Source organism: Oreochromis niloticus, linkage group LG15 (assembly GCF_001858045.2).
Source record: "Oreochromis niloticus isolate F11D_XX linkage group LG15, O_niloticus_UMD_NMBU, whole genome shotgun sequence".
Taxonomy (NCBI): domain Eukaryota; kingdom Metazoa; phylum Chordata; class Actinopteri; order Cichliformes; family Cichlidae; genus Oreochromis; species Oreochromis niloticus.
In genome coordinates, this window is record NC_031980.2 from 22,314,515 (window position 1) to 22,333,787 (window position 19,273).

At 38.8% G+C, this 19,273-nt stretch overlaps 3 protein-coding genes and 1 long non-coding RNA gene across 5 annotated transcripts in view; 1 reads left to right on the top strand and 3 right to left on the bottom strand.

Annotated features, from left to right (window-relative positions):
* vash2 (vasohibin 2) overlaps positions 1–4,719 on the bottom strand; it is a 30,951-nt gene extending 26,232 nt beyond the window's left edge. Inside the window, exons 1-2 of one of the 2 annotated variants that reach the window (XM_003446715.5) lie at positions 4,504–4,719; positions 3,006–3,445 (exon numbers count right to left, since the gene is read on the bottom strand). In XM_003446715.5, the coding sequence (XP_003446763.1) occupies positions 3,006–3,326 (321 nt within the window). In that variant the 5' untranslated portion in view covers positions 3,327–3,445; positions 4,504–4,719. Of the gene's footprint in view, positions 1–3,005; positions 3,446–3,980; positions 4,167–4,503 lie in introns of those variants that run through there. The other variant, XM_005452390.4, reaches the window with a different exon arrangement.
* An 828-nt stretch (positions 4,720–5,547) lies between these two features.
* LOC100699121 (cytochrome P450 2K1) lies at positions 5,548–10,477 on the bottom strand. The gene is made up of 9 exons (XM_003446717.5): positions 10,199–10,477; positions 9,908–10,070; positions 9,663–9,812; positions 9,402–9,562; positions 9,124–9,303; positions 8,790–8,931; positions 6,807–6,991; positions 6,450–6,591; positions 5,548–6,369 (listed from the first exon to the last, which is right to left on the bottom strand). Exons 1-9 carry the CDS (start codon positions 10,391–10,393, stop codon positions 6,182–6,184), a joined length of 1,506 nt encoding a protein of 501 aa, XP_003446765.1. The 5' UTR covers positions 10,394–10,477; the 3' UTR covers positions 5,548–6,181.
* Positions 10,478–11,765: 1,288 nt separating this feature from the next.
* On the bottom strand, positions 11,766–13,540 carry LOC100701368 (uncharacterized). Its single transcript, XR_003214269.1, has 2 exons — positions 13,481–13,540; positions 11,766–11,878 (listed from the first exon to the last, which is right to left on the bottom strand). It is a non-coding gene; the product is annotated as an uncharacterized LOC100701368 (long non-coding RNA).
* Positions 13,541–13,922: 382 nt separating this feature from the next.
* LOC109194829 (uncharacterized) lies at positions 13,923–18,259 on the top strand. The gene is made up of 3 exons (XM_019345723.2): positions 13,923–13,975; positions 16,483–16,527; positions 16,620–18,259. Exons 2-3 carry the CDS (start codon positions 16,488–16,490, stop codon positions 17,399–17,401), a joined length of 822 nt encoding a protein of 273 aa, XP_019201268.1. The 5' UTR covers positions 13,923–13,975; positions 16,483–16,487; the 3' UTR covers positions 17,402–18,259.
* Positions 18,260–19,273: the final 1,014 nt, after the last annotated feature.

The following is a 19,273-nucleotide window of genomic DNA, read 5'->3' on the forward strand; positions in this document are numbered from 1 at the left end:
ATTATCCACCACCCAGATTGTATTAGAGGGATTATTTGGGTGCTGTGGTATTCTGTTAATGAGGACACAGAGAATGGTGACAAGGATTCTGGTCATAGACTGTAATACTGACCTATATTTTAAAAAGCATGTCAAGCTACCACATGTTGCATTATGAAACTTAAATTCATAAAATTTATTTACAAAGTTATATCGTGGCTAATGATGTTCTTCTCGCCATTTGTCTTACTGTCAAATTTACAGTTTATAAACAGCAACTGTTAGAAATGTCACATTAACAGAGATTACCAAATTCAGATTACACTATATGACGATAATATGCTAATTAACAAGTTAATTAAACATTTTTGGCTTTCACTGTTGGTCCTATTATGAAAGCAAAACTGTTTTCATCCTCACATCTTCTCCTCGTTCGTTCTCTTTCCCCACCTTAAGGCACAGTTAACCCACCTTGGTTAGTTGTGACTGTATCTGTGGTAACCACCTGTTTTACACTTTTTAGACACACACACACACACACACACACACACACACACACACACACATTAACAGGTTATTTGTGAGACTTGATTCATAATATATGCAAGTCTAGATTAGGCACACTGAAGAAAAAAACCCCATCAATTTGAAGGTTTTAAAAAGTAGATTTATTGTTTACATAAAAATGTGTTTACATTTTGTTAGTAATAATTATTGCTTCACTGAAGACTACAAGTTGTAGTGTGTCTTACAATATGCAAGGCTAAATCTGTCCAAAAGTAGATACTTCTACATATACAAGGCACAGTTTAGTGTGTTTGTGTGCACACACAACCTGGTGTTGTCCTTGTATCTGGAACACAGTAAGTGAGTTTGGCATTGCTAGCCAACCAGGTCACTAATGACCACATGGCCAATTAGCAGAGCCAAACAACAACCGGATTCCCTTCACCTCTGTCTGCAAAACAACAAGCATTCATCCAAATCACTGACGGGAAACTATGAGGAAAATCTGGGCTGAGGGGCCTCAGAAGCAACAGACAAAGATAAATATAAATATATATATATATATATATATATATATATATGTATAAAATCTCCTTGAGAGCAGCACTTTCTTGGCGAGCTGCTTGGGTCTTAATGCTACTATAAGCATACCCTATTATTGTTATTGAAACAGTCTTCTAACAAACAGACAGGTTATGATAATAAGCCTGTGTGTGTGTGTGTGTGTGTGTGCGCGCGCGCGTGTTTCAGAAGTGACACCGAGTCACACACAATGTGACAAATCCAAAATGCAGAACTAATTTTAACTGACAGGTATGGTGGCTCAATTTAGCACTACTGTTGTCATGGTAATGCCATGCATTTGTCTGTGTGTACACCTGAGAGCGTGTATCTGAGAAACAACAGAGTGTGAAAACAGGCTGACATTAACACCTAAGGCGACCATTATGCCAACGACTTGGAGATACACTATCTGACGCCCCAACTAACATTACAAACATAAATACCTCATTAAAGTTGGAACAGTCACAGCAGCAGGAAGGAGAACACAGCAAGCTAATGGTATTTTTTATAATGCAGTGACTCAGATACATATATTTATTAAAAAAAATTCTTAGCAATGTTAACAAATGAACTGCAACAATTAGTCAATTAAATTTAGTCAACTTTAATCACTGAATCTGTGAATAACAGTTTATACTCAATGATGCGCCTGGTTATAGATAGGATATGTAAGAATTAAAATGTGTTTTAGCTAATCAGACATGAGGATTTCATGTCATACAAGAATGAAAGTGAAAAACAATTAAATAGCTTCACTTTGATTCATTAAGGAAATGGCAAGCATACTAATCAATAATAAAAATGACGAGTAAGTGCATTGCGAGATAGGATATAATATAGAATATATACTATATATAATGCTTTTAAAATTCATCTGTTAGTTCAAAAAACTCTCAATGATTTAATATTATCCAGCAATATCTTGTGGTAGCCAAGTATGTTATGTAAGGACAGAGTTATGTCCCAACACGGCGATTCCACATACCCATCTCTAACCCAGGCCATCATAGAGTCCCTACAAACCAGACAGCCTAGAACATTCAGCACATTCAGAAGATCTTTGAATTTATTTGTGATGAGAAGATTTAAGGAACCTCAGAGGGCTCAGTGAAACCCTTCACAAAAAGTCCATTAACAGTGAAGAAACCTTTGTGCACATCTAACTGTCATATTTTTACTACTACACACAGTGATGCCATTTGAAAAGCCCTCTGGCTCAACTGAGAAATATTAACCCATGGCGTTATGAGAAAGAAGGAAAATTAGCAGGAAAATTTGACAAAAATAGTTCAACTGTCTTGTGCTATGCCAACCAGGTTTTCTTTTTCCCAACCAGGTTTATGCTGGAGTATATACTAGTTGCCAGAGAGATGGAAAACCCCACAGCAATTTAAAGAACAGCAATTAACCTAACAAACTGGATCATATGGAAAAAACGTATGCAACCTCTGCACAGTTTTTACCAGTGCACCACTGACACCTTTAAGTTTTTCTCAGGTGTAAAAGAAGTCAGGCAAAAGAAAAACTGGGGTGCAGTGAACACCAAAATGCTGCAATAAACTTCATTTAAGTGTAATGAAATATTAAAAAACTAGAGTCCAGAAAGCGCTAGGATCACAACTGCCTCAGAGCAAGCTACTTCTCAAATCATTATCAAACTTGGCCTTCATTTTGATGTAAGATACATACTTGAACCTTTTCGTGTTGAAAGGTAGACATACAAACACCTGCTTTTGTAGGACATGCACATACACACAAGGTAAAAACAATTCCAACCTTACTACTGTGGTGAGTAAAAATGGCATGCACTTCTGTAACACATTAACGATGGTAACAACTTGAAACAAACCAACAGATGTCTAAGCATAACATCTAGTTTAATTAATAAAGACATTTGTTGCAGTAGAGAATTAAAAAGCACAGAGATGGCCCAGTCCCTCGGCCAGCTGGCTTACCTTGGGAAGGTATGCAGCATTTCGTATCCTGTCCACCATCTCCTGGCCGTCAGGGTGCACGGCCGCCACATGGGACCACATCCTCTCCCAGGTCACACTCTCGATAGGAAAACCAGATCGATTAACGTAGAAAAGAACCCCTCCATCCTTCTCCTCTTCCTCCTCGGGGGATCTCGAACTGTTCTTTGGGGGAGACAAAGAGGAGGACTCCTGGGTGCTGCAGCGGAGGAGGCAGTGTGAGCTGGTGCTCTTGGACCGGCCATGCCTGCTCAGCTTAGCTGTAGAGGTGCCAGTCCGGCTTGGGGAATTGGGTCCGGTCATTGGCCCCAGGAAGAAGTAGAGGAGGAGGAAATGTTAGGGTAGGCAATCTTCCTCCAGCTACAAGAGCTTCTTTTTGTTAGTCAGCAGTGCAAAGCACATGTTGATCTTCAAGGTCTAACCTGGTAATGGAAAAAAAAAGAAAAAGAAAACGCATTAACTCAACTATGCTTTTTAAAACAACAGTACATGTACATGACTGCACAGCAAGGATCACTACAAAAAGTGTTTGTATAACACGGTGGGGATTTTTTCAGGTACTTTCCACTGAATTGTTACAAAAAAGATCAGCGTTATCATTATGTAAGAAAAGGAGTGATTGTGATAAAGAAGCCAAAAATGCAGCAAAAGTCCACAATAAATGTAGCAAAAACAATATATGCATAAATAATAACTTCTGATTCCAGAGTAGCTCAACAGCTGATAAAAAAAAAAACCCTGAGCATTAAAAATCCACATTAGCAGTCATATAAACTCATAAGTATGAAATACACAGTATTTATTTTGCTACGACACAACATAGCAATCTGCGGAATGTTTTGATTAAATCTCACTATCGTGTAACTTAACCGAGCAAAGGCAACTTAATGTCTACTTAAGTTTTTTCTTTTGATTGAATCAGCTGAAATATCCTAACCCTTATCATCCTGACCGTACCGTGTTTTCCAGCAAGGCTTCTATTTCACATAAACAATCGGACTTCCGGTTGAAAAGGCATTTGATCTGAAAATCAGTCATCAAGGCGAGGTGTGTTCCATTCATAACAAAGCGGCGTTGTCCACCACAGGCTTTAAAGTCTTGTTTTGGGTCAAGGCTTTGTAACTTCACCGCTTCTGCTATATGTCAAGCTAGCAAAAGCTAATATTTGCTAAGAAGGAATTAGAGCGCGATTCCTTTCAAAATAAAATCAGTACGTTGGTCAATCGTTTATAACAACTGATTACTGCGAATCACCAGAGCACACAACTCCATCATTTGCTTACCTGTAAGGCTTCTAAAACGCGTTCAAAGTAACTACGCAAAGAACCGTAACGAAACACATCATTTGTCTGTGGATATGTTTTTATTTTGATAGCGCCGTCAAGGAAGTTCCCATCTACTGTTTTTGCTAGCTTTGCCGCTCTATCTCGGAACACTGCGGGGGCCGTTGCCTCCCACCACCACAATACGGGGAAATTACCTCGTCTCTGCATTTCTCCCTGTCAGTAGCCTGCAAGGAGCCTCGATATCAGCTACCTCCTTAGAAAATCCAATTTCATGGTGATAAAAACGCTTCTTTAACCTCTCATATGATAAAATCATTGGGGATAAAACGGTCCTACTAGCGGCCACTGTTCTCCCGTATCTGTCCGTCGCTCGTATCCCCTACGGTTGCCAGTGCACAACAGCTTCTCATTGGTCGAGCTAACAAAGAGGGGCGGGTCAGAGAGTATTCGCTACCTTTTTTGGATCGGGTGGTGCTCTCTGATTGGTTAATTTTGATGGACGAAGAGGTCAACAAGTGATATATCTGCAACAAATTGGATTTTCTTCCACTTGTTATAACTGTTGATTTGGAATATATTGTTTCAGGGCCTGAACGCTTTTTCTTAGTAAGAATGAATTTAAATACATTGGAATAGACCTAAGCAAATAGACTACAGTCTAATTATTCTTATGACATAAATTTATATCCACACACATCCCATAATATAGAGTTATCAGTTTTATTGTGATTTCCAACTGTCAATAATGAATGCATTTTTGTGAATAACAAAAAAATTATTATTATTTTTTTTACTGATGTTACAATTATATATGAAAGATACTTGAAAGAAACTATACATGTGAAAAGCTCCCACCTAACATTAGATGTGTGGCACAATAATATACAGGACGTGTTGGGTTTTTCTTTTTTTAACAAAAAGTGTCATATTTTTGTGGCCCTCGACGTATCAATATGCATAATGGGCTGCTACATTTGCAGTAGTAACGTAACTTGACTTAGAACTCCACCTTATGGACAAATTGTTTGTTACAGCACACTAAGGTGTGCTGTAACAAACAATTTGGCACACCTTAGTCGTTTTCTCTTTTATAAGAATGGCTTCTTGACAGCCACCTTCCACTGACAGCACATCTAATGCCGCTTCAGCAAACACCAGATGAATGAACTGAAGGTCTAGATCCATCTTTCTGCACTATTGCTAAGGAGCACTTCTGAAAAATGACAAGAAAGTGTGTCTCATGGAAGCAAAACATACAGAAATCAAAGCTGGCCCAAGACTTCTGCACAGTACTATATGGGTGTTGCCTCCCATATAGTACTGACTACCTAAACATGATGGATTGTAGAATAGTGTATAATTATTCCACACCTATTTGGCTTGGCTACTCATAAAAAGACTCCATTTTGATATATAAGGAAAAGTGAGGAGGGAAATGATGAGTGTGGGGTGTATTCATTTTAATATTTCAACATTATTATGGAGAAAATGAAGAAAATATGAAGTCTTCATGAGCAAGAGAGAGATTAACATGTGCTTGTGCAACATTTTTATGTTACAGTGAAAATATTGAGCAAAACAATCAACCAACTTACAAAAAAACTCATTGGAGACTCCATTTCTAGGAGAAAATGCTCACTTAGATTCATGTGATTGGGTTGTACAAAAAACTTAAATTTAAAGGATCGATGTCAAACCTATGGCCCAGAGGTCAGCTCTGGCTTTGCAAACTATAAAAATTGCAAAGAAGCCATTACCTAATCAATTTCTTCTAGAATCAATTTCTTCTAGAAATTGATTACGATTGCTTGTATGTCTTGAAATATTAACGTGATTCAGAGAAGACTGGTACAGCATTCAAATGCATTTTCCTTACATACGGGAAATAGCCCGCAGTTTATGAGGCAAAGGGCTGAGGGTAAAACCCACAGCTGAAGTCAGATCTAATTCATCCTCTGAAACTCCAGGTGCAGGGGTGAAACGGAAATGCTGAAGGAGGGTGGTGAAGAAGAGGAAGAGCTCCATCCTGGCCAGACTCTCTCCGAGGCAAACCCTGCGACCTGTAAGAGACAATCCAAGAACAAGTTCAGCTGTTCTGTCAGCAGATGTAACCTAAACAGTGATGGCTGAGCTCACAAACCTGCAGAAAAGGGAATGAAGGCATCTCGCTTGACAAACTTTTTCTCTTTGTCCAGGAAGTGAGCAGGATAAAAGCTGTGTGGTCTCTCCCACTTGTTGGGATCATGCAGGACAGATGTCAAGAGAGGAAAAACTGTGGTTCCCTGCACAAATTACAATACACAGACTGCTAAAACCTGTCCCCACCTTGTATTTACATGTATTTTATCTGTATTTATGTTTTCCTACCTGCACTACCAAACCATGACCCTTACACAAGATGATCATATGCAATCCAGGATGCAGTTATATTTTCTCACACATGGCGGCTTAGTGCAGGCCAGGGTTTTTTAAACACAGGTGTGTTATGTAGTCTCACCTTCTTGATAAAGTGACCCTGAAAGGTGATGTCTCGGGTGGTTTTGTGAGGAAGTGCAGTGGGGATGATGCTGCTCAGTCTCTGTGTCTCATGGATGACAGCATCAGTAAAGGGCAGGTTTTTCCTGTCAGCAACCTGCACCTGTCGGTCTCCTATGACCCTGCTCAGCTCCTCCTGGACTTCATCTGGAGTATGAAAGTAACAATAATTGAATTTCATCCCTATTGGAGTCACTCAAACTCTCCACTTTTACAGAAATCTATGCAATCTTGTAAAAAATAGGTGCACCCCATTTAAAGTAATAGTTCTTGTTATAGGACTTTATTAGTCTCTCACATTGGTGTAGAGAAATTTGGCCCACTCTTCTTTACAGTGCTGCTTTAATTCATTATATGAATATCTAATTTGATTAAATTTGTTTTTACTTGTAAGTATGACATACCAACAAAAGTAAACTCTGCAATTAGCGGGAATAGTCGCCAATACCCTGTTAATAGGAACTACAATCGCCTTCCGCCTCTTATTCATGTCTGTGCTACAACTCAAATCAAATCAAATCACTTTTATTGTCACGTCACATTACCGGTACACTGGTGCAGCACATGTGAGTGAGATTCTTGTGTGCAAGCTTTACAAGCAACAGTGGTGTGCAAAAATCCAAGAAACATAAGAAACAAGCTAAATATAAGAGCAGGAATGTGAGTATGCACATTACTAATATGTATGCCAAATATAAATATATGCATATATATGTGTGTGTGTGTGTGTGCGCGCGTGTATATACATCTATGTAAAATACATAACGATCAACAGTTTGAATATTGCGCAAAAGAAATGGCATGTATGTACAACATGGTGTGTATAGTGTTGAAGTTCCGGTAGGTGAGAGTGAGGTGCCTATGAAGTGTCACTGTTCAGCAGTCTGGTGGCCTGATAAAGAAAAGCTGTCCCTGAGTCTGCTGGTTTGGGACCAGATACTTCAGCACCTCCTGCCCGATGGAAGTAGTTTGAAAGGTTCATGGCTGGGGTGACTGGAGTCTTTGATGATCCTCCCCGCTTTCCTCAGACACCACTTCTTGTAGATGTCCTGGAGGGAGGGAAGCTCACCTCCAATTATCCTTTCAGCACACCGCACCACTCGGAGCTTTGTGTTTGTAAGCAGTGCTGTTGTCGTACCGGCCAGAGTGTGAGCCAATGAGAAACCCGAGGCACAAAACATTAGACCACAAAAACACAGAATCTTGACTTTGTTCACAGATCGTAACTCAGTTTGCGTTCAGCATAGAAATGATGCTGTGTGTGATTTATGTGGGAAGACAGTTAAATACTGTGGCAACACAACAAACTTGGTTAAAATAAAGTGGGGAGCTGGCTCTCACTCGATGGGAGTTGGCTCTTCTGATTCACTACGAAGCAATAATTTGTAAAAGAAAAAATTATTCCTTTGCAATAATACAAAGGAATAATTTGTGTTTCACAGGACTAAAATAGAGTCCTTTGAAATCTTAATTTTTGAAACGGCTGTAAATGAAGGTGACTTTATTTATTTGATTTTTAAAATTTTTTTTTTTACTAAATGTTGTCTCAGTGCCGGCAGCAAACAGGTTCATTACTGTCATCAAAAGGTTTTGAATTTGGGATGCATTTACTGGGACTTCCACTCCAGGGAAGACTGAAGCTCTCAGGTGTGTGTTGGTGCACACCTGAAGGCTTCAGTCTAACAAACTATAAAAAATATGTCTTCATTCAGTTGCTTACACTTGCTAATGATCAACTAATCGTGCATTTGATTAGCACCTTATTGATTGGCTGCTATGCCTAAATCCCATGAAGGGAATAATTTGTGTCTCACAGGACTAAAAATAGAATACTTAATTTTTGAAACGGCTGTAAATGAAGGTTATTATTTATTTGATTTTGTATCTGTGACAGTCATTTGATTTCATTAGTGCATTGAAGTTGTGGATTATTTAGGCTCCTCACCCTGAATCTTTGGATACTTGGCCATAAGCAGAAGTGCCCATCTCAGTGTAGTTGATGTTGTCTCAGTGCCGGCAGCAAACAGGTTCATTACTGTCATCAAAAGGTTATCATCATGGAAGTGACTGTTGGTAATCCCTGATTCCTGCAGACATGCAACAATAAAATGCCAGTAAATCTAATCCCCTTAAAACTGAGAGGGTGTACTTTGTTCCTACTGGGACACAGCATATTTGTTTTCTTTTCACCATAGTTCAGCAGGAATGCGCACAGTTTCACTCTGAGCTTCAGTTAATAATTTCAGACTACCAACTTGAAAGATGATAGAAATAACAACCTCCAGAGTTTGCTTTCGGACCAGAAAGGCATCCACAAAGCCTCTGCACATCTGTGGGTTCAGAGTCTCTTGTAAACGTCTGAAGAAGGCTCTGTTTTGTTTGGTACTGGTAGCAGACAATTCAAGCAGTTCCTTCCTGGCACCACTCCACTTGAAGAGTGCTGGACACATGTTGTACATCTGTCAAAAATCATATAACCATCAGTAACTAAAATAATACTTTGTCATTTGCAACAACTGATGCTTTATGTACTTATGAAAGTATCTGTATAAATTACCTGTACTGAAGGAGAACCCAAAAGTTTAGCCCCTCTGCTCATTCGATCTACCAGAGATGTAAACTCTGGATCATTATATTCAAATCTGCTTCCATAGACCATGGAGCAGATTATATTAGAGACTGCATAGGATAATCTTTGGTTTGTATCAAAAGCTTCTCCTGTGACAAGACAAATGAAAAGAGTGAAAAACAAATAACAGTCAAATTAATCTAATGGTAATTAAAGTCATTAAATTTTTTTTAATTAAACAAATCTTACCTTTAAATTTCTTAAAAACTTCAAGGAGTCTTTGACATTCTTCGATAATTTTGTCCTCACATGCTCTCTTGCCCATCCCAAAGTCTCTCAGGTTGGTCAGTGCAAAGCGTCTCATTTCCTTCCATGAATCACCGTTGGACCACACAACTCCTGTAATGAAGTGTGTACAGAGTTTAAATAATAATAATTTAAGAGATCTAAAAAGTAATATGACACATGATGTGGTTATAGACTTTTTCTTTTACCATTTCCATGGTTCATTTCATGCACAATTAGAAATGGATCTCTGTCTCCAAACACTTCATCATAGTCAACAAGTGCCTCCTTCACTGTCCTGTATCCTGCCAGCACCACCACTTTTTGGGGTCCAAAATAGACAGTGAAGACTGATCCATATTTCTTGGACAGCTAAGAAGGGCAGAATATGTTGATATTTTGACACACATTAGAGAGACCCTGGAAATTGTAAGAGCTGCATGGAAAGCTGAATTTACAAGTCAGCCTAAAAGAAAAGCAGCCCAATAGCTTTACCTCACCTCCAGTAATGTTTTGTAGGGTCTTTTCAGGTTCATCTGAAGCAAATTCCCAAACAAGGGAATTGGTCTGGGTCCTGGGGGATCCTGGGTACTGAAGCTAGCAGAGGATATTAAATAGATGAGCAGGAGGACTGTCAGAGCCCCCAACAAGAAGGTAGAACTGAAGGCCTGAAGAAAAACATTTAATATCCCCATGGTTTTCAAGTAAAATATACACTCTGTTACTTGCACTGAAGACACTGCACAGGGATAAACAGTACAAACAGTGTTCTGTGGTGGAGTAAATGATTAATGTTGCAGTTAGTACTTTGGTCTGTGTCAATATTATATTTTCAGGATGAAAATAAAGAAAACAGAAAACGTGTATATATGTGTACCTGATATTAACACAGTTATTTGTGTAAACACTTTAAAGTGCAGCATTTTTTTTTCTATATTTTAAAATTATCTGAGACTGAAGCTCATTTTTTGTATTGCCTTTTAGAGTTGAATATATGACAAATTGTCATAAATCAGAAAGTAAGGTAAATAACTTTTTATTTGACATAGCTGAGTGTGGGATAAAACGGGTAATCAAGCAGTTTTGGCCAGTGTGACTGGGTAACAAAGCAGGTTTCCTAACAACAAGGACAGCAGGTAAATAAAATAGCAGTGTCTAAGAGAAGCAATAAGGTTGGAGAAACCTGCTTTCAGCTAAGACTGAAGAAGTCACTTGGATGAAACGTTTCTCCCACTGAAAACACTACGTCAAGATGAACTGAATCATCTGCAATACACTTTAACAATGGGCGACTTACACAGCTACAAGTGTGAGTCATTAGTAATTTGTATCACTAAGTGAAAAAGTGAAGCGGACAGATAGAAAATGGCCCAAACAGTCTGGAAACCATTTTGTGTCCTCAATTATCCCCCAAAAATAATGAAGAAACAAATCATTGAGACAAATAAACCTCGATAGATTTCAATCGATTTCAGACATTCTCCTTCTCTCACACTGCTGAAGCAACAATGGTAACAATGATGTTTTGTCAACCCATCTGTAAACTTCTACAACCACCAGGGGGCGTGGCATGGGAGTACTTACTAAGAAAACTAAGGGTGTCCTCTTTCTAGAGATGCAGTAATGAGTATGACATGCACTGGTGCAGCATTTGATCTTTATTGTGGAGGAAAATGTTTAACATGTTGCAGCTTAAAAGCAAGTGAGAGAGTGATACATGTGCTGGTGAAGCATTTTTAAGTAATCAAAACATTCTGCCTTTCTTGTCAATCAAAACTTTACAGACAGCTATTCAGAGACTATTCTAAAGCCAACACGCAGATATGACATCTTTACCTACATGAGACTGGGCTAATAAAATTAATTTGAAACTAAAGGAACAAATGAACTAAACATTTTGTAAATCAGTGACTCTGAAATAAAGGACACAAAAGGACAGAAGGAAATATTCTGCTTAAAATTGACTGAAAGCTTGTAAAGACCATCTCTTCCTCACATTTGGGAAACAGCACATAATTTGTGAATCGAAGGGCTGAGAGTAATGCTCACAACTGGAGTCAGATCTAATTCATCCTCTGAAACTCCAGGTGCAGGAGTGAAACGAAAATGCTGCAGGAGGGTGGTGAAGAAGAGGAAGAGCTCCATCCTGGCCAGACTCTCTCCCAGGCAAATCCTGCAACCTGCAAGAGACGAACAATAATCAACTGTCCTGTGAAGAGATGTACCTCAGTGGTAATGGCTGAGCTCACAAACCTGCAGAAAATGGAATGAAGGCATCTCGCTTGACAAACTTTTTCTCTTTGTCCAAGAAATGAGCAGGAAAAAAGCTGTGTGGCCTCTCCCACTCATTTGGATCATGCAGGACATGATCCAAAAATGCAGGAAATTTGCAAAAAAGCAGCATATGCATCAAAATAAACTATTTCCAACAGTGCAATATAAGTCCAAAGCATCCCAGAAACGACACAGAAAGTCATAAAGTCAAAGATAACTTTTAAAAAACACCAGTACAGGCTCATGAGGCCCTGATGGTAAAAAGACTACATTTCCGCGAAAATGACGTCATTTCCGGTTTCGGGCAGGTCATGGCGGACATGTGAAAGTTCGTGCTGACGTCTATTCCAACCTAGGAAGTGTTATGAACAGTGTTGGGCAAGTTACTTTGAAATAGTAATTCAATTATAGTTACTAGTTACTTCTTCAAAAAAGTAACTGAGTTAGTAACTGAGTTACAATATTCTAAAAGTAATTAATTACTTGGAAAAGTAACTATTGCGTTACTTAAAAAAAAAACAAAGAACGTTTAACCCTGTGGGGTCCAGGGTATAATTGGCCATTTTTTTACTACTCTTGATTTTCTCTCCACATTTTACCTTTAAAAACTATTTGCTTTGCCTTGTTTGGTATCATTCTTTTTAGCGCAACCTCGCGTGCCTGAATTTACAGTTATGTTCTCATTTTTTCATACTGTACAACCAGAATTGATCTAAAATCAGACAAAAAACATAAAATCAGAGTAGAAAAAGTTATATTTTTACTGTATCAACCATAAACATGTTTAATGAATCATATTTCATAACTTCAAATGCAAAAATTAATTGTCAATTTTAAAATCCTATGCACAAGTTTTGCAAACAACAAAGTTATTTGCATCCATTTACCTTTTACCCTTTTTTAAAATAACCATTTCAAACTATTTACAGAACAATCAGCTGTTCTTCAATAAGATGCCACACAAATTATTTGTGCCGCTCCAAAAAAATCATTCCTGTCCACTATAAAGGAGAACATCACAGCCTGATACCTGCAGGTCTGACAGCAGCAGGTGTATCACTGCTGTTTCTACCTGGAGACAGCAGTCGCCTCATTGTTCTGACACACAACACAAAACTATCCACAACACTACACACTAACTACACAAGACAACACATTAACTACACACTCTAAACACGCTAAACGTCACAAATCTCACATCTCAAAACTCGCTCTCTCCCTTTTCCTGCTCTCTCTCTTTCTCTCTTTCTCTCTCTCTTTCTCTTTCTCTCTCTCCCTCTCTCTTTCTCCCTCTCTCTCTCTCGCCGTCACTCTTAAAACTTTTTTTTGTTTTGTTTTTTTGCTCATAAGCAGAGAGTGCTTGCTAGCGCTAACGTGGCGAAACTATTGAGGAAAAAACGCTGCGTATATCTTGTTTATCATGACTCTGGTTTTACATGGCCTATCGACACAATTTAAAAACTGGCACCTTGTTGCTTTGTCTTTAAGTGGTCATGTGATTGACTTACCACGACTACTTTATTCTTCCTCAGTCAAACAGCAGCACTCGATTGTTTTGCCCCCTTAGCTCCAGGTGTTGTGCTAGACAGTGATCGTGATTACCGTCAGCGGGAGCGCGCAGCTGCTTAAAGCTGTAGCGTCCAGATTACTTACAGCTACTTCCCTGCAGCTGATATAAGATGCGGTAAGCTGAACACAGCTTCAACCGTCTGTTTGTTGAAAAATAGTAACAGACCGCGTTACCTTGTTAGTAACTGTAACGCCGTTGTAACGATAGGAATAGTAATTAGTTAGATTACTCGTTACTGAAAAAAGTAACGCCGTTAGTAACTCCGTTACTTGTAACGCCTTATTATCATCACTGGTTATGAACAGCTGATCGGATCGGCAAAGCGTGTTTCTGGAATATTATGTTTTTGTTGCTGCAAGCGCTTTTTAGGCAGTTTTTGCAAAGCTATATGTGGAAGAAAACCGTGACCTAGGACAAGCTGATGGCATAAGATGTAAGTACAACTCCTCCGGTTTCATATGCAAAAAAAATTATTGCGCTAGCTTACATGGTTGCAGAGCTACCGGGATTTAAAAATAGTTACACAAAACAGAGCCCGCTTCGACCGGCTTTAAAGGGTTAAGAAACATAAAAAAAATCAATTCAGTTCAATTTTAGTTATTAAACACACCTATTTGGCTTGATTTACTAATAAAAATACTCTATTTTGATATATAAGGAAAGTCATCGTCATCAGAGGACCATTAGCATTACAGTGACTTTAAACATTAAATAGGAAACAGGTGTGTATGAAAGTTCTTTGTTTTTTATTCCTGCTAGTCAAACACAGACACTTAGAAGACTTGCTGAGAAGACTGATGGAGTGAGGATGGAAATGATGAGTGTGGGGTGTATTCATTTTAATATTTCAACTTTATTATTGAGAAAATGAAGAAAATATTAAGTCTTTATGAGCAAGAGAGAGATTTACATGTGCTCGTGCAACATTTTTAAGTTAAAGTGAAGATGTTGAGCAAAACAATCAACCAACTTACAAAAAAAACTCATTGGAGACTCCATTTCTAGGAGAAAATGCTCACTTAGATTCATGTGATTGGGTTGTTTTCTACAGTCATTGGTTCTAACAGAAGGCTATGGGACCCACATGAAGCTCTCGTAAAAAAAGTTCAAAGTACCAAATAGCACGGCTTGGACCAGGCACTCACAGCTTCAGGTTTGCTGAAGAGAATCCCTGCCTGCACCTGTGCTTATAAAAGGGACAAAACCCAGCCCCGCCTACCAGGGGCAGGTCTCAGGTCTCACCTGTCACAACGGGTTATTAAGAGAATCTGCTAAGCTACACTGAAGTCCATTCAGGACATAAATTCTCCATTATCACTTTTGCAAAAACACGAGTTTTTATCAGATCGGTCTCATATGTGCCAAGTTGTGTCTATGTACATTTTTCACTTTCAGAAGGCAATAAAAACACACTTGTAATCATCAGTAGTGGATTATTTCATCTTGCCACTTGTTGAGCTCGAAGAGTTTTCTTCTTCTCCGGCCATGTTCTCTTAATAATGCACACACTTGGTTGGTTGATTACTTTTCCCGTTTCTTTTATTGTCCGCAACACCGGAGGGAAAAATATACATCCATTTTTGGCAGTTCGCGCTTCACAACAACAAGGAACAGGAAGTGAAGTCATCTATGATCACCAAAATAAAATCATTTCCAAAATAAAATGACAATCAGAAAACGTCTTTTACAACACAAGATAAATTAATATATTTGCTCATGAGAACACAAATCTAACACCACTCAAACCAGAATCCCTGGTTTTGCACATCAACATCACAGATTTTTACAATTAAAGTTTATAACAGAGACATGTTAAATGTTAAGCACTGAAAACAGCTTGATTGTTGTTGTTTGGAACCTCATTTAATGCTTGTTGTTTTGCTGCCATGGTGATGCCTCCAGGGGAAAACTAGTACACTCTGCAGTCTTTGATGCTAAAATGACATCACAGCATTTAAACATCTTTTGAATGAAAACATCAGCATATGAAAACAAAACTGCAGAGACACTGCAACTGCATGAAAGAAGAGGACTATTTAGTGAAATTTCTACGTTTCCCTGAGGATTTACTGCTCTGTAATTTACCAAGAACTAAAGTAAGCTCAAATTTCAGTTTATAAACTTAAGATCATTTACTTAAATATGAAGCCCGATTTTCCTGCCTGCCAGGACAGTATTTATGTACTTTACATTGTGCAAGTCTAGACTATATTTTACATCATAGGAAGGTTGATGATTTTTTTCTCAAACAAACTATTAGAATTTCTGAGAGCATTTTTTGAGAAACTGAGGCTACGTCCACATGTACGCGGGTATTTTTGAAAAAGCAGCTTTTGCTATGCATTTGGGCCTTTCGTCCACACCTAAACAGCATATTGAGTCACTGGAAGGTGAGATTTTTAACTCCTGCCAGGGTGGAGATTTTTGAAAACTAAGTTTTTGTGTTTAGTTGTGGACGATGTAAATGTAATTTTAAAAAACTAAATTTATGTATGCTGTATGCATTTTGTGCATTCCAAAGTTGTGAGTCTATACCAGCCAAAATGCTGTCTTTAGTTATTAACATTTGAAATGATGAAGGCACTTGAAAGTAACACAAAATTAGCTGCCTTTCCAGAAAAAGACAAAAACTTTTCAGAAGTACGTAATGTTTTGTGAGGTTTTCCTCCCAGGCTTCTGGACTTCTGATTGGCCAACATTTCTACACGGTTAGGATTTGGCATGTTGTTGACAGCGTTTGACTTTGGTTTTAGCGTTTACATGTGGAAGGAGATATTTTTTCAAAACTGCACACGTGGATGGGATTTTTTTTTAAAAACGAAAAAGGAAAATTCCGGTGTACGTGTAGACGTAGCCTAAAGTTATCACAAAAAAAAAGCAAATTCGCTGAACATTCTGAGTTGAGGTTTAGTGATCATTGTTGTTTTGTGTTCCTTGCAGACAAAATGAGTGGAAGAGGAGATGGATCACACAATAACCGTAATGGTAAGCACATGTACTCAGTCTTGAAATTGATGAAAAACAGATTTTCAGCAGATATTTAAGAATGCTAATTAAAAAATAAAATGATCTTGCAGGCCAACAGGTTAACCCAGAAAATCTTCCAAGTGGAGATCAGGAACCAGCTTATGAACCTCATGGTGGACGCCTTGGCTTACTGAACAGTCTTTTTCTTGCTCTCTATAATACTTTTTGGAGGATGAATGAAATATTAGGTGTATTATATGCATCAGATGATGACCTTGGCATTGACTTTGACAATGTCAACAATGTAAACATTCCCAATATTAATGTAAGGGACAATAATGCCAATGAACTGCATGATGATCAAAATGCTGTTATTGTTGGCATTGAAAATGAGGATTCTGATGAGGCATTTGAAGACTGTGAGGATGTTCACCAGTACATCCCAGAAGAGGACCCTCAGCCAGGTGTGTCCAGGAGGAGGTCTAGAGAGATGGATGAAGAAGATGTGGAACCAAGCAAAAGAATCAGATGGAGCGAGGAGTTTTCTGATGACGACTCTGACTTCATCTCTGCTTGTGACACTGATAGCGAGGGCTGTCCTCATGTTGGTAATATTGCTGATGAGGACATCAAAGAACCGCTGCCTGGTGGATCCACAAAAAGATCCAGAGAGGAAGATGTAGATGAAGAAGAGCATAATGGCAAAAAATCCAGGCTTTCAAACAGTAGTGATGAACTTTTTGAAGATGCACTTGAAGAGCTTGACAACCATGAAGCTGGAGGCTCGAGGAAGCGGTCCAGAGACGATTTTGAGGAAGAAGAGGAATACGTGCGTGTTTGCAAATTTCGGAGGAGTTCAAATGAGTCCACCAGCACCAGTGATGACAACTAACACTATTTCGACGGGTTTTTTCAGTATCCTTTTAGTAGGCTGATGGCCTACTCAGCTGACTCTGAATCCTCCTCCTATTGTTATGCTGCAATAAGCTGGGCATACACTGTGCGATTTTTTTTTCAGTTGCATTATTCAGCTACTGCTCAAACTGCACGATTGACTCGCAGGGGTTCGTAGGTCACGATGCAGGGTCTCACGCTATACGGCCCGATGCTCTGTGCGACCTGAGTGCTCACACTGTGCGTCCATAGCATGAAGGTTATAACACAAAATTGTACACTATTTTCACAGTTGTTGCGGTCGTGATCATTTTGTGAGGCCACATCGAAAAGGCTCGGATGAGCTTGCCAAAGTTCTACAAGTTGTGCCTCCATCGCTCGTGTCCTGATCGCGCGCTGCACTGCCGTGCTGCTCCGTCTTTTCACTTTCATTTCTGTGTTTGTGCGTGCGCAGTGTGAGACGCTGCGTTGACACCCTCACAACGGCCGACAGGATTTCAAACAGGTTTGATTTTCTGACGACCAAACGATTGATGATCGGGAGCTGGTCGTGAGGTGTTAATCGCTTCTCGTTATCCGATGTATACGATGCACGACACGCGATTAAGGCCAAACTCGGGCCAATCCCCAAAACGGTCGCACAACTGAAAAATTGGCTCAAAATGGGCCAAAAATCGCACAGTGTATGCCCAGCATTTTTTCCTTTTCACTCACCTTCTTCACCCACTGGTTTTTAATCTCTGTCTCTCTTCCACAGCACGTCTTTATCCTGTTTTCCTTGCCCCTCCCCAACCGGTCGCAGCAGATGGCCGCCCCTCCCTGAGCCTGGTTCTGCTGGAGGTTTCTTCCTGTTAAAAGGGAGTTTTTCCTTCCCACTGTCGCCAAAGTGCTTGCTCATAGGGGGTCATTTGATTGTTGGGGTTTTCTTTGTAAGTATACCTTACAATATAAGTCACCTTGAGGTGACTGTTGCCGTGATTTGGCAATGTATAAATAAAACTGAATTGAATTGAAAATTGAATGGATGTCACTGTGAAGGGATATTCCCTCCATAGAAAGCTTAGATCCAAATGCAGATTCAATGCACATGGTTAAACTATTTATAAGACTTTATTTAAACTTATACTTTGTTTAAACTTAAACTTGTACTTTGTAGGCCTGACACTTCTTCTTTTGTCCTTCACTTGCTGAGTTTTAAGGACACACTGCACACCATGGGTTAATACCATTTTATGCCTCTTAAACTGTGTTATCTTTGGCATTTTTTCATGGATTGTAAGTGCTTACATATACAATTCCAGTTCTGTTCTAAGTTGTCTGGCATGTGTAGACAAAACACTGGTTCACCTTGTTTATGGTAATATGACTCATATCTCTGTGTTAAGTGGTTTAAGAAACATAAAAAAATTCAATTCAATTCAGTTTTACTTATTACAATTTATTCCAATTATTCGACAACTATTTGGCTTGATTTACTCAAAGATTCCAATTTGATATATGAGGAAAATCATCAGAGGACCATTAGCATTACAGTTTCATTAAAGAATAAATAGGAAACAGGTGTGTGTGAAAGTTCTTTGTTTTTTATTCCTGCTGGTCAAACAGACACTTGCTGAGAAGACTGGTGGACTGAGGAGGGAAATGATGAGTGTGGAGTGTATTCATTTTAATATTTGAACATTATTATGGAGAAAATGAAGAAAATATAAAGTCTTCATGAGCAAGAGAGAGATTAACATGTGCTTGTGCAGAATTTTTAATTTACAGTGAAAATGTTGAGCAAAACAATCAACCAACTTACAAAAAAACTCATTGGAGACTCCATTTCTAGGAGAAAATGCTCACTTAGATTCATGTGATTGGGTTGTAC

Bases quoted from the DNA above. Each gene is read 5' to 3' on its own strand.
- LOC109194829 (XM_019345723.2), top strand. From the start codon at position 16,488: ATGAGTGGAAGAGGAGATGGATCACACAATAACCGTAATG. The intron at 16,528-16,619 runs GTAAGCACATGT...ATGATCTTGCAG, and splicing joins ATCACACAATAACCGTAATG to GCCAACAGGTTAACCCAGAA.
- LOC100699121 (XM_003446717.5), bottom strand. From the start codon at position 10,393: ATGGGGATATTAAATGTTTTTCTTCAGGCCTTCAGTTCTACCTTCTTG. The intron at 10,071-10,198 runs GTGAGGTAAAGC...TGCCCTTCTTAG, and splicing joins CCTACAAAACATTACTGGAG to CTGTCCAAGAAATATGGATC. The intron at 9,813-9,907 runs GTAAAAGAAAAA...ACTTCATTACAG, and splicing joins TGAAATGAACCATGGAAATG to GAGTTGTGTGGTCCAACGGT.